Source organism: Enhydra lutris, unplaced genomic scaffold (assembly GCF_002288905.1).
Source record: "Enhydra lutris kenyoni isolate GAN:26980312 unplaced genomic scaffold, ASM228890v2 scaffoldscaffold92, whole genome shotgun sequence".
Classification (NCBI taxonomy): domain Eukaryota; kingdom Metazoa; phylum Chordata; class Mammalia; order Carnivora; family Mustelidae; genus Enhydra; species Enhydra lutris.
This window is the reverse complement of record NW_019154176.1, coordinates 3,736,049-3,750,926: the sequence shown is the minus strand read 5'-3', so window position 1 is coordinate 3,750,926 and position 14,878 is coordinate 3,736,049. Positions and strand designations below refer to the sequence as shown.

Genomic DNA, 14,878 nt, shown 5'->3' with positions numbered 1-14,878 from the left:
CTGGCCCTGGGCTTTTGTTTGTTTGGAGATTTTTGATGACTGTTTCAATCTCCTTACTGGTTATGGGTCTGTTCAGGCTTTCGATTTCTTCCTGGTTCAGTTGTGGTAGTTTATATGTCTCTAGGAATGCATCCATTTCTTCCAGATTGTCAAATTTGTTGGCGTAGAGTTGCTCATAGTATGTTCTTATAATTGTCTGTATTTCTTTGGTGTTAGTTGTGATCTCTCCTCTTTCATTCATGATTTTATTTATTTGGGTCCTTTCTCTTTTCTTTTTGATAAGTCTGGCCAGGGGTTTATCGATCTTATTAATTCTTTCAAAGAACCAGCTCCTAGTTTCGTTGATTTGTTCTATTGTTTTTTTGGTTTCTATTTCATTGATTTCTGCTCTGATCTTTATGATTTCTCTTCTCCTGCTGGGTTTAGGGTTTCTTTCTTGTTCTTTCTCCAGCTCCTTTAGGTGTAGGGTTAGGTTGTGTACCTGAGACCTTTCTTGTTTCTTGAGAAAGGCTTGTACCGCTATATATTTTCCTCTCAGGACTGCCTTTGTTGTGTCCCACAGATTTTGAACCGTTGTGTTTTCATTATCATTTGTTTCCATGAATTTTTTCAACTCTTCTTTAATTTCCTGGTTGACCCATTCATTCTTTAGAAGGATGCTGTTTAGTCTCCATGTATTTGGGTTCTTTCCAAATTTCCTCTTGTGATTGAGTTCTAGCTTCAGAGCATTGTGGTCTGAAAATATGCAGGGAATGATTCCAATCTTTTTATAACGGTTGAGACCTGATTTAGGACCGAGAATATGATCTATTCTGGAGAATGTTCCATGTGCACTAGAGAAGAATGTGTATTCTGTTGCTTTGGGATGAAGTGTTCTGAATATATCTGTGATGTCCATCTGGTCCAGTGTGTCATTTAAGGCCTTGATTTCCTTGTTGATCTTTTGCTTGGATGATCTGTCCATTTCAGTGAGGGGAGTGTTAAAGTCCCCTACGATTATTGTATTATTGTCGATGTGTTTCTTTGATTTTGTTATTAATTGGTTCATATAGTTGGCTGCTCCCACGTTAGGGGCATAGATATTTAAAATTGTTAGATCTTCTTGTTGGACAGTTCCTTTGAGTATGATATAGTGTCCTTCCTCATCTCTTATTATAGTCTTTGGCTTAAAATCTAATTGATCTGATATAAGGATTGCCACTCCTGCTTTCTTCTGATGTCCATTAGCATGGTAAATTCTTTTCCACCCCCTCACTTTAAATCTGGAGGTGTCTTCGGGTTTAAGATGAGTTTCTTGTAGGCAACATATAGATGGGTTTTGTTTTTTTTTATCCATTCTGATACCCTGTGTCTTTTGATTGGGGCATTTAGCCCATTAACATTCAGGGTAAGTATTGAGAGATATGAATTTAGTGCCATTGTATTGCCTGTAAGGTGACTGGTATTGTATATTGTCTCTGTTTCTTTCTGATCTACTACTTTTAGGGTCTCTCTTTGCTTAGAGGACCCCTTTCAATATTTCCTGTAGAGCTGGTTTGGTATTTGCAAATTCTTTCAGTTTTTGTTTGTCCTGGAAGCTTTTAATCTCTCCTTCTATTTTCAATGATAGCCTAGCTGGATATAGTATTCTTGGCTGCATGTTTTTCTCGTTTAGTACTCTGAATATATCATGCCAGCTCTTTCTGGCCTGCCAGGTCTCTGTGGATAAGTCTGCTGCCAATCTAATATTTTTACCATTGTACGTTACAGACTTCTTTTCCCGGGCTGCTTTCAGGATCTTCTCTTTGTCACTAAGACTTGTAAATTTTACTATTAGGTGACGGGGTGTGGACCTATTCTTATTGATTTTGAGGGGGGTTCTCTGCACATCCTGGATTTTGATGCTTGTTCCCTTTGCCATATTGGGGAAATTCTCTCCAATAATTCTCTCCAATATACCTTCTGCTGCCCTCTCTGTTTCCTCTTTTTCTGGAATCCCAATTATTCTAATGTTGTTTCGTCTTATGGTGTCACTTATCTCTCGAATTCTCCCCTCGTGGTCCAGTAGCTGTTTGTCCCTCTTTTGCTCAGCTTCTTTATTCTCTGTCATTTGGTCTTCTATATCGCTAATTCTTTCTTCTGCCTCATTTATCCTAGCAGTGAGAGCCTCCATTTTTGATTGCACGTCATTAATAGCTTTTTTGATTTCAACTTGGTTAGATTTTAGTTCTTTTATTTCTCCAGAAAGGGCTTTTATCTCTCCGGAGAGGGTTTCTCTAATATCTTCCATGCCTTTTTCGAGCCCGGCTAGAAACTTGAGAATCGTCATTCTGAACTCTAGATCTGACATATTACCAATGTCTGTATTGATTAGGTCCCTAGCCTTTGGTACTGCCTCTTGTTCTTTTTTTTTGTGGTGAATTTTTCCGCCTTGTCATTTTGTCCAGATAAGAGTATATGAAGGAGCAAGTAAAATACTAAAAGGGTGGCAACAACCCCAGGAAAATATGCTTTAGCCAAATCAGAAGAGATCTCAAATCGTGAGGGGGTTAAAAGGGGATAAAAAGAGGTTCAGAAAGAAGATAAAAAAAAGAAAGAAACAATTAAAAAAAGAAAACCAATAAAGAAAAAATATAAAAAGGAAAAAAAGAATATATATATTAGATAAACTAGTTAAAAAACGTTAAAAAAGAAAAGGGTAAAAGTTAAAAAAATTTAGCAGAAGAAGAAAAATAAATTGAAAAAGAAAAAAAATTAAATTAACTGCAAGGCTAAAGAATCATGGGGAGAAAGCCATGAGTTCCGTGCTTTGCTTTCTCCTCCTCTGGAATTCCGCTGCTCTCCTTGGTATTGAAACTGTACTCCTTGGTAGGTGATCTTGGTCCTGGCTGGGTTTCTTGTTGATCTTCTGGGGGAGGGGCCTGTTGTAGTGATTCTCAAGTGTCTTTGCCCCGGGCGGAGTTGGACCGCCCTTACCTGGGGCCGGGCTGAGTAATGCTCTCGGGTTTGCTTTCGGGAGCTTTTGTTCCCTGAGCGCTTTCCGTAGAGTCCGGAGGGCGGGAATGAAGATGGCGGCCTCCCGGTCTCCGGCCCGGAGGAGCCGAGAGCCCGGGGCCCCACTCCTCAGTGCGCCCTCAGAGAACAGCGCCGATTTACTCCCGTCACCCTGCCTCCGGCCGCGCTCCGAGCTGACCGAGCCTGCGACCGGTTCAAGGTAACCCCGAGCTGAGAGTCACGCCTCGGCTCCGTCTCTATAGCCGGCTTCCCCGTTCTAATACCTGTAAGCTCTGCGACACTCAGACACCCCTGATCCTTCTGTGACCCTGCGGGACCTGAGGCCACGCTGACCCTGCGTGGGCTTCACCCCGGTTAAGCCTCTGGAGCGATGTCCCTCAGCGGAACAGACTTTTAAAAGTCCCGATTTTGTGCTCCGTTGCTCCGCCGCTTGCCGGGAGCCGGCCCCTCCCCCCGCGGTCTATCTTCCCGTCGCTTTGGATTCACTTCTCTGCCAGTCCTACCTTTCAGAAAGTGGTTGATTTTCTGTTTCTAGAGTTGCTGTTCTTCTTCTCTTCGATCTCCCGTTGGATTTGTAGGTGTTTGCAATCTTTAGATAAGCTATCTAGCTGATCTCCCGCTACCTGAAGTAGTCTCAGCTGCTACTTCTCCGCCATCTTGACTCCTCCCCCCATGATATGTTACTCTTTTAAGTAGGTATGAATGCATTGCGTTTAACCTTACTATTCTATTTTGTGTTCACATTCAGGTATACGATGAGCTTGAAGATTCCCTTTTTTGCATTCTAGTTGACGATTTGGTCTCAGTCTTTATTATACATCTAACATTTGCATGTGTTGAACTACTATGTGCAGACACTATGTAAGTCCCTGGGAAAACAATGGTGAGCAAAAACAGCCTCCATTTCTAGCCCACAAAATATATATATATCTAGATATAGATAGATATACATTATATATGCAATTTTTTATATATAATTACTAACATGATAGTCACATTAAGGAATAGTACAGGAAGCTCCTGTACTCCTCATGTACTCTGTCCCTCCTGAACCTCACTGTCTGCTCTCCATCTCACTGGCCTCTTAAATCCCTTCCATTACCAAGCTCACCCAACTTGGGGAAACTGCAAATTCCATTCTTTCTGCCCAAAATGTGTCCCCTCTCCTTATTTCTCTTAATTAATTAATTACCCATCCCTCCTCTAGCAGCTCAAATATTCATATTTCAGAGAAGTCTTTTCTACCTACCGTCCTAAGCTAAGCTGGTCCTCAGTGGTTCTGTTTTCCTTTTAATTAATTAGCATTCTATAGACATTAATAATACTAAAACTTTTTCTATTATTGAGATGTAGGCATTTATTTTCACATCTTAAATTTTCCTTTCAATTTTTAGGATGGTTTGATTTATAGAAGCTTTAAATATTTTTTATCAAATCAGTCTTTTTTGCAATTAACTGTTCTGATTTTTAATGTAACACATTCCCACTTGTGAGCATGAACATATAGTATACACTCTCACACATGCTTTGTATTTCATTTTAATGATTTGTGATGATTTGTGATTTTCCCCCTTCTTATTTATGTAGTCCATAGGCTTTTTCTTCTTTCTTGGAAGAATCCACTTTGCAGGTGGTATCAGAAAGAGGGAAGCATAGGGGCTTCATTAACTAGAAGTGCTACATGGTAGTCAAAAGAGGTAACATACCTGTTGTGTTTATGATGATCAGAATTCCATCTTTGATGGCTGCCACAGTTTAAGTAGAATATTGATAAATGATAGCCATACAAGACAAAGTTTTTGTAATGGTAAGAATGGAAGCCCACATTTGTCAAATGTCCTCTGTATGTCACAAGAACCACACTAGAAACATTACATGCATCATCTCATTCAATTTACTCCCCAGGCTTGCAATGCAGGGAATATTTACTACTCCCATTGTAGAACTGAGATATCTGCAGCTACAAGAGATTATCAATTTTGTCAGGGTCACACAGAAAGTAAGTTGGTAGATCAAATTTTTTATTTCAGAAAGTCTTACTCAAGATCCCTTTTTCTAAATGACAGTTCTATAATACTGTATTTGGGGACAGTTATTTACCAAAAAGTGATTGCCATAAAAGGAATACATTAATGAAAATTGTTATTTATTGACATTGTACTGTGCATAAAAGCATTTTGAATCATTATTTTAAAAAGGCAATAGCAGTAAACACATTTTTAGGGGAGAAAAGACGTTTTGAGAGTTAACTATGACATCAGTAGGACACACCAGGTTGCAGAGTGAAGGTTGTTTGAGTTGAAAACCTATCTTAATCATTATGATAGGGTTATCAGAATAAAGAAAGTTATCAAAGATCTTAAATGTCTTCAATTATTTTGGAAGATCATCTCAAGGAAGAAACCGGTTTATATCCACAGATTTGAATAGAAGAATTAGAACCAGTGAGTAGCAGATAAAAAGAGAAAGATTTCTGCCAAGTCAAAGATAGTCTGAATGATTATGCACATTTAGAATGGAAATGGGCTACCACTTCAATGAGTGGATCACTGGCATTGGAAGGACTAATGAAGGGTAAAGGATGTCCATGCAAAATGGGATCAAAGGTAAATACTAGGAAGTGCCAGCTGGCTGTTCATTGAAGGTCGCTTTTGTCTCCTTCTCCAGCAAACACACCAGCTACATGGGAGCAGGAAACAAGACAGAAGTATCAGTATTCCAAAAAAAAAAAAAAAAAGAAGTATCAGTATTCCTCCTTCTGGGCCTCTCAGAAGATCCAGAACTACAGCCTCTCCTCTTTGGCTTGTTCCTGTCCATGTACCTGGTCACTGTGCTGGGAAACCTGCTCATTATCCTGGCTATCCTCTTTGACCCCTATCTCCACACCCCTATGTACTTTCTCCTCTCCAACCTGTCCCTTGTTGACATCTGTTTCACCTCCACCACCATCCCCAAGATGCTGCTGAACATCCAGGCACACAGCAAAGATATTTCCTATATAGGATGCATCACTCAGGTGTATTTTTTTATGGTTTTTGTTGGAATGGATGATTTCCTCTTGACAGTGATGGCTTATGACAGGTATGTGGCCATCTGCCACCCCTTGCACTACACTGTCATCATGAACCCACAACTCTGTGTCCTCCTGGTTCTGATTTGTTGGCTCACCATTTTCTGGGTTTCCCTGATTCATATTCTACTGGTAGGGCGGTTGACTTTCTGTCCAGGCATGGAACTTCCACATTTCTTCTGTGAACTGGCTCAGATTCTCAAGGTGGCCTGCTCTGACACCCTCATCAATAACATCTGCTTGTATGTTGCCACTGCCCTGTTGTGCATGTTTCCTCTCACCGGGATCCTCTTCTCTTACTCTAAGATTGTCTCCTCCTTAATGAGGATGACCTCCACTGAGGGCAAGTATAAAGCATTTTCTACTTGTGTGTCTCATTTCTCTGTATTCTCTTTGTTCTATGGCACAAGCCTGGGGGTCTACCTCACATCTGCTGTGACACATTCTTCCCAGAGAAGCTCGGTTGCTTCAGTGATATACACTGTGGTCACCCCCATGCTGAACCCCTTCATCTACAGCCTGAGGAACAAGGATGTGAAAGGAGCCCTGTGAAGGCTCAGCAGAGCAGCTTCATGTCCATGATGGGCCACTTGCCTCAGAACCAAGTGGACATTGGGGACTGCAAAGGGAAATGTGAACTTGAATCTGTCTTCTTCTCTTCTCATAGACATGTTTGATTTATCCATTCCCCAAAGCTCCCATGAATTCTCTTTTATTTGTTTTTGTATTAGTCTCTCCTCAGCAAATCCCTCCAAAGAATTTTCCCACTTGTCTTCTCTATATGATGTCCATAAAATTCCATGTTTGTCTAGCTTTCTTGTAACCATTCTTAAGATTTCTAACTTTAGGCTTAAGCTACCTATCCTATTGTGCTGCTGTGGTTTCCCCCAAAATTATCCTCTAAAACACTGAGGTTCTTCACCTTCATTTATTTGCATGCTTGTTTTCCCCACAAGAAATGGAATGAAATCATGCATGATCATACCAAAGTGTTTACCATATCAGAACTGTGCCTCTTTGTTCCTTCACATGTTTGACTTTACGTCACCTTGAAAAAATGTCCTGAAGACATTTTCCCTCATTCACTTGACTTCTCAAAAGAAGAGAGTGAAACTGAGTTGGACTATAACCTGGCTAGCTGACACGGAGTTTCTATCCTACTTTTTATATGAACAGTGATGTGATTTTCAACTTCAAAATAAGAATCTAGATTTCTGTGATTATATTCATAGCAATATGCTGCCTAGGAAACCTGAGATGTAGCTTCATTCCTTGTGATCCTTCCACCTTTCCTTCCTTCCTCTCTTTCCTTCTTTTACTTGATTTTTATTTCTCATATATGCAATTTTAAGATACACCCTCTAAGATCCTAAAACATATGATAATCAATACAATAGAATAAGAGTTATTCTCTCACATGGTTTAATTTTTTGTTTCTGGGACTCTCTGGAGGTGTCATCAAGAATGGTATTTACACACATGTAGAATGTGTTCAGAACTTAGCTCATCTGAGAAGAATGTTGATAGAATTGAGTGTTCAGTGAAGGATGGAGTGGTAGATGCTGTCCACATTTCTCCAAATTACCTGGGATCCTCCCTACATGTCCACCGCATGACTGCCAAATGCCAGCCTCAGCCAGCACCAACTTTGCCCAATAGTAGTGGCAAAAATGCCAGGGAATTATGCCCCAACAAAGACAGCCCTTGATGGAGAGTTATGGGGTTTATCATGTCTTTCACTCATTGGCTAGGATATTTCTGAGGTTTGTATTTTGTAGCATTTTCCAGAATTTCCCCACAGGATGAAAACTCTCTCATTCCCTGTGGAAGCTGACTTAATATAAAATTAACTGATGTATTTTCTTCTAGGTGTCACTTCTCCTCTCTCTCTTACCCATGTTTCATATTCCTTGCTCCTTCCAATAAAGTGCTTGCACATAAATTCTTGGCTCAGCATCAGCTTCTCTGGGAACCCAGAACAAGAAACTAAGGCAAGTGGTAAAGCCTATAATGTATCAAAACAACATCAGGAAAGGAGAAACTTTTGGAGAAAAAACAAAGGGAGATAAGTATTGAGAGTATAGTTAGGACTGTAAAATTACTCAAAAATTAAAGTTTGTTAGAGAGAAAAGACTAATTTGATGTGGCTTCAATTCACTTTGATTCCATTAAGTCTAATCCATTGTGAATTTATTTTCTGCTGTGTACACATTGAGGAGGGAACCAAATGATTGCAATACAGAGTGGTGAGCATAATATTGGTGTGTCAGATCCTGTTGAAAACAAAGGTAGAAGTTTTCTATCCACCCTGAGGAATTTAAAAAATATTCTTTAAATTTTTATTTAAAAAATATTTTTATTGGGGCATTTAGGTGGCTCAGTTAAGTATCTGCCTTCAGCTCAGGTCACGATCCTAGAGTCTGAGATTGAAGTCTGTATCAGGCTCTCTGCTTCCTCTTGGAAGGACCCTGATGATTACATTGAGTTGACCCAGATAATTCATGGTATATTTCCCATCTCGAGATCCTTAACAGTACTCACAAAGTGCCTTTTGTCATCTAAAGTAACACATTCCCAAATTCTGAAGATTAGTACCTGGACATTTTTGGGACGCTATTAATCAGCTTACCACAGGAGATGTGTGATTTAGAATTTGCCAACAATTAGTTGATAAGGCCTTGAGCTGAGAATATGGAATCTGTCACAGCACTCCTTGCTGATTTTCAGTGGGCATGATCATCTCATGGTCCTGTCTCACATAAAGATAAGGTTGCTCTAGACAGGTGAACTTAGACAACAAGTGATAGAAGGGAATTCCCTGATTCATCTGAACATAACCAAGCAGAGGCTCAGCTGGACACTTGCACAACTAGACACTGGGACTCAAACACCATGAGGATTTCCTTTCAGGCTATCAGTTTTGGTTTCTCAAACTGGCCACTTTCAAACAGAGACATGGAGGCCAGCAGCTCTCACAACTCACACCTCACAGCTGTACTATTTAAGAACTGGAATTACTTTGGCTACTCATGTGCCAAAAAGAAGAAAGGAAAGGAAGAAGGAAGGAAGAAGGAAAGAAAGGAGGAAAGAGAGAAAAAGAGAGAAAGAAAGAAAGAAAGAAAGAGAAGAAGAAGAGGAAGAAGAGGAAGAAGGAGGAGGAGGAGGAGGAGGAGGAGGAGGAGGAAGGAAGGAAGAAGGAAAGAAAAAGGGAAAAAGAGGGGAAAAATCTGAGGAAATTATTCTGATCTGCACAAATATGTTCTCTTTCCAGCTTGGGCCAATCAACTGTGGTCACCAAACAATGTTATTAGCAGCCCCTTTAGAACAACATTCATTGTTTACTGAGTTTTTACTGTGTCAGTCATATTTTAGCTTCAACCACTGCAAGGATAAATAGGTACAGGTGTATGGGAAGAGTGCGTTGTCCTATGTCAGTCATATTTTATGTCAGTCATATTTTAGCTATATGTCAGTCATATTTTAGCTTCACTGCAAGGATAAATAGGTAGAGGTGTAAGGGAAGAATGGATTGTCCTATTAAAAAGCCTGTTCATAATAAATCTCATTGAGTACACATTACATTTGTGAAGAAGGTGAATGCACATCTAGGGGTGGAGTGCTCTGGACAGATAGTAATATTAATGTCAAAGATGCTGAGGTGGGACTTTCTTTTTTTTTAAGATTTTATTTATTTATTTCACAGAGAGAGAGAGATCACAAGCAGGCAGAGAGGCAGGCAGAGGGAGAGAGGGAAACAGGCTCCCCGCTGAGCAGAGAGCCCGATGCAGGACTTGATCCCAGGACCCTGGGATCATGACCTGAGCCGAAGGCAGAGGCTTAACCCACTGAGCCACCCAGGCGCCCTGAGGTGGGACTTTCACTGGGGAGGATGTGGCTGGAGTAGAGAATGGGATCCTAATGCAAGAGGAAGACAGGTTTCCACAGGGATCATGTGAGTCTTTCCCTAACTTTGAAAAACTTTTGCTTTCATTTGTTCTGAGTGATGTGAGGAGATACTGCAGGGTTTTGGGCAGACGCATGACACCATAAGACTTAGGACTTCAAAGATCATCCTAGCTGCTGGGTTGAGAATGGGTTTCAAGGTGTGAGAATGCCTGCTCGGGGCCGACAGCAGCAAGCAGATGAGATACATATAGCTACGGCCAGGGTGGTGCTAGTAGGGTAAGGGTTGAGAAGTGGTCCTTAGGGCTATGCTCAGGAGGTAGAACCAAGAGGATATGTTGTCTGTCAGGACATGAGTATGAGATAAAGAGAGGAGCCAAGATTGGCTCCAGGGTTTGGAGCCTGAACCATGAAAGAATGGAATTGTATCCATTGAGATAGGGAGGGCTATGGTGGAACAAATATGAAAGGAAATTGGACATCAGAAGTTCAGGTTTTGAAAATTGAGAATGTTGAAGTTAAGATATTGCAAATGGATAAATTTTATAGGATTCCACTTATATGAAGTACTAATAGTAGTCAAACTCCAAAAGACAGAAACTAGAATGGTGGTTGTCAAGGACTGGACGAAGGGAGGAAATAGAAGGTTAGTGTTTAATGGATACAAAGCTTCAACTTGGGAAGATGAAGAAATTCTGGAGATGGATGATGGTAATGGTGGCCCAACAATGTGAATGCACTCAGTGCAACTGTGTAGGAATGTGCACTTCAAAACGTCTAAAATGGTACATCTTATGTCATACGAATGTAATCTAACCACAATAAAAAACATCAAGCAGCACAAAAGGAAAAAGAAAAAAAAGATATCTATTTTATAATGATATTTTCAATGTCATTATTAAAATAATAGGGAATGATTGGGAGTTTTGATAAAATTTTTAATATTATTCCTCTACTGTTTAGACCAGGGTTTCTCAGCCTCAACCAAAAAATGAAATTTGAGGTCTGTATTGTTTGTCATAGGAGGCTGTTCTCTAATTTTATGATGTTTAACAGCATCCCTGAGCTTTACCCACTAGATGCTAGCACCGTGTTGTGATAACCAGAATTTGTTTCAGAGAGGTCAAAATCAGGCCAGCTGAGAACACTGGAGTAAAACAATTCCATGAGTGCAGAAGTTGATGGTGTTAGCTTTCAAAGAAATGGGATAACAGAGAAGCAACATTTGGGGGAAGATAAAACATCTTAGAAAGAGGTTGAAGGGCCTGAAGAACACCCCATTAGCACCATTATTTTGGAAGACAAATGATTGGTCTGGTGATGATCAGTCTGTGCAGATAGTAGTATAAGTCAACTACTTGTAAGGAGAGTGAGAGGTTCCTGTTGTGAGAGTCAAGTTAGGTAAGCTAATGCCTGGCTGAATCCTACCCAAAACCTTCAGTTCTCATTACATGGGCCCTACCAGATGTATGTTCTCACTGAACACAGTGCTATTCACCCCATTAGCCACCACTGTAATTAAATAATTACTTGTATAATTATTTTATTAATGACTGCCTCTTAAAAACCTTCACCTGAGCTTTGAATCCCATCCCTTTCTAACTTTGGGGGGAACTTATGCTTCATTTGTCTTTTTTAATCCTGTATATTCCAATGTCTGAATGTAATGTTATAATTTCCAATAACATGGGAATGTTCCACATGCCCATTTCCTTCAGTAGAAATATAACTCACTCATAGACCTGTACTCTCCTTTGGGCATTGCTCCAAACTTCAGATTTGGTCTATACATGCTATTTCTGTTTCCCTCATTGTTCACTGTCTGTTTAACCAACTAATCTGGAAATCTTTCCACCTCCATCACAATTTCTCTCCCTAAGGTCTGCAGAGAACTCAGGTGCCCAGTAAATTCTAATGGGGTATTTCCACTCTTCAAACGCTTGTTTTTTCAGGAGCAATGTCACTAATGATACATTCTGTTTCTTGAAATAGAGACCTTCTTTCTCATGCATTTCATTTTTGTTACAATGGGATTCTGCAGGTCAACTCTGCTGGGGTTTTTTGTGGGGTTTTTTGTTTGTTTGTTTTTAAGATTTTATTTATTTGAGATAGAGAGAGAGAGTGAGAGCATGAGCTGAGAGACAGAGAAAGAGCGAGCAGCAGGCTCCCCACTGAGCAGGGAGCCCAATGTGGAACTCCTGGCGTCATGACCCCAGCTGAAGGCAGCCTCTCAATGGACTGAGCCACTCAGGCACCCCATTTACTGGGTTCTTTGTAACATTAACACATCCATCAGGGAGAAACTCCTAACTTTGAAATTAAATCCCGTGAAGAAGGGGAGGCAAGAATTAGGGTAGTATCTTTTTTTTTTTTATCCCAAGAAAATAATGTTGGGTCTGTAATCAAAGGAATGAGACTGATACAAAGCAAAAGTCAAGCAAAGCTTTATTTCGCGCCAAGCATCGAGAATCAAACTGACCGTTCGGGGCTGCTTCTTACAGAGAGGGCCTCTCCCTGCCTTACAGACTAACTTTTATAGAGCAAAGGCCATGTGGTTGAGCCTGACCACACACAGGTGGCCAATGAGATTGTAACACACAGAGAAAACTGCACAGCCATGCTAGGTCACACACAGGTGGCCAATTGAACTACAATTCACCCCATAGTAGCTATTTGAACTAGCCTATCACCTTGGTCAGAATTGGCGCCCAAAAGGCGGGGCCCACACTCCTTGGTATTTAGGGAGACAGTATGTGCGTCCCACTGATTGGATGTCTCTACCTGGCCTGAGCCGCCCTTGTATTTGGGTTCTGTTACCTGGGACTGGTTTCCTGTACTGCTTTTAAGTCAGTCCCCCTGGCGGGGTGGGGCAGGGTCAGTTTAAGTTTTACTGCATCAACAACAAAATGGCGGTTCAACCAAGATGAAGCTGCTCTGGCTAAATACGCCCTTACAATAAGATGGTGCTTATTTATTTAGTTAGTTTTATTATTTATTATTTTTTATAGGACCGTATATCCTTTGTAGGAAGGTAAAGCTTTTCTAACCTCCAGGAGCATGCTCTCGTTGACTGCCCATGTTTGGATGTACCAAGTAAAGAAGGAATAAATGAAGGAAAGAAATTTGCCTCTCTGCATAGCTATTTTCGGGGAAACAAAAGAGGAAGAAAATTTCATTTCTATTATTCTTTTGATCTTAATTGTCTAAAAAGTACTATGACAGTAGAACAATTTATTGAATGAGGTGCTCTGAGAATTCAGCCTCCAAGTTCCTGGAAACTTTGAATAAGCTCTGGGTGTCTCCAAGGCAGATCATGTTGGGCCTCCCAGAGACATGGGTGGTGAATTCCCTGCCTAGATCATCTCCTTGAAATTTCTGGGGGAAAGTCACTGTAGGAGAAAGAGCCAGGGCAACCAGGGGTTTCCGTGATGCCATCTGAAAGAGTCCCGGTAGCCTAGTAAAGGCTCAGGGTGGGGTCAGGTTGTGACATGTAAGCAGTGGAGAAAAACTTTTACTAGGCCAGAGCATTAGGGACACAAACCAGAGCGGTGTCTTTCAAAGTCTCTCCAGATCAGCAGCATCTGCATCTCCTGAGAACTTGTTAGACATGTAAATTCTTTTTTTTTTTTTATCATTTTTTAAAATTTATTTTCAGCATAACAGTATTCATTGTTTTTGTACCACACCCAGTGCTCCATGCAATCCGTGCCCTCTCTAATACCCACCACCTGGTTCCCCCAACCTCCCACCCCCTGCCCCTTCAAAACCCTCAGATTGTTTTTCAGAGGCCATAGTCTCTCATGGTTCACCTCCCCTTCCAATTTCCCCCAACTCCCTTCTCCTAACTCCCCATGTCCTCCATACTATTTGTTATGCCCCACAAATAAGTGAAACCATATGATACTTGACTCTCTCTGCTTGACTTATTTCACTCAGCATAATCTCTTCCAGTCCCGTCCATGTTGCTACAAAAGTTGGGTATTCATCCTTTCTGATGGAGGCATAATACTGCATAGTGTATATGGACCACATCTTCCTTATCCATTCATCCGTTGAAGGGCATCTTGGTTCTTTCCACAGTTTGGCATGTAAATTCTTGACCTTCATCCCAGATCTACTAAATCAGAAACTCCAGGGTCAGGTCCAGCCATTTGCATTTAATAAGCCACCCAGGTGAATCTTATGCTAAAATGAAATCAGTGGCCTGAAGGGATTTGTTGAAATGCTTGATGACCAGGCTTGGGGCTGCACCTTCAAAGGTCTGAGGGCTCTCCATCGCCAAAATCTTATCTACAAACAATGATAAATCTGTCTTTTGCTTTACAATGCTTCTGTCCCCTCTCTTTGCCTTTGTTTGAATTATCAGAATGCTAGTAAAAGCTCATGGTTCATTGCAGCAGCCCTTGCATACTCATTAGTCATTTCTTGATGTACCATGTTCAGTTGACCATTTCTCTCATTTAAAAATCATTATGATTTAGGGGCGCCTGGGTGGCTCAGTGGATTAAGCCGCTGCCTTCAGCTCAGGTCATGATCCCAGGGTCCTGGGACAGAGCCCCGCATCGGGCTCTCTGCTCAGCGGGGAGCCTGCTTCCTCCTCTCTCTCTGCCTGACTCTGCCTACTTGTGATCTCTCTGTCAAATAAATAAATCTTTAAAAAATAAATAAATAAAAATCATTATGATTTATCATTTTGTTTTATTTTTTAAAGATTTTATTTATTTATTTGTCAGGGGTGGGGGGACACAAGCAGGGGAAGCTTCAGGCAGAGGGAGGAAGCAGGCTTCTGGCTGAGCAAGGAGCCCAATGCGGGACTCAATCCCAGGACCCTGGCATCATGACCTGAGCTGAAAGCAGGTCAAGCCACCCAGGTGTCCCACGATTTATCATTTTAAAGATAAATCCTTATTT

At 40.9% G+C, this 14,878-nt stretch overlaps 1 protein-coding gene across 1 annotated transcript; it reads left to right on the top strand.

Annotated features, from left to right (window-relative positions):
• Positions 1–5,515: 5,515 nt before the first annotated feature.
• LOC111162419 (olfactory receptor 7D4-like) lies at positions 5,516–13,337 on the top strand. The gene is made up of 3 exons (XM_022526826.1): positions 5,516–5,568; positions 5,662–6,612; positions 13,274–13,337. Exons 1-3 carry the CDS (start codon positions 5,516–5,518, stop codon positions 13,335–13,337), a joined length of 1,068 nt encoding a protein of 355 aa, XP_022382534.1.
• The last annotated feature ends 1,541 nt before the right edge of the window (positions 13,338–14,878 follow it).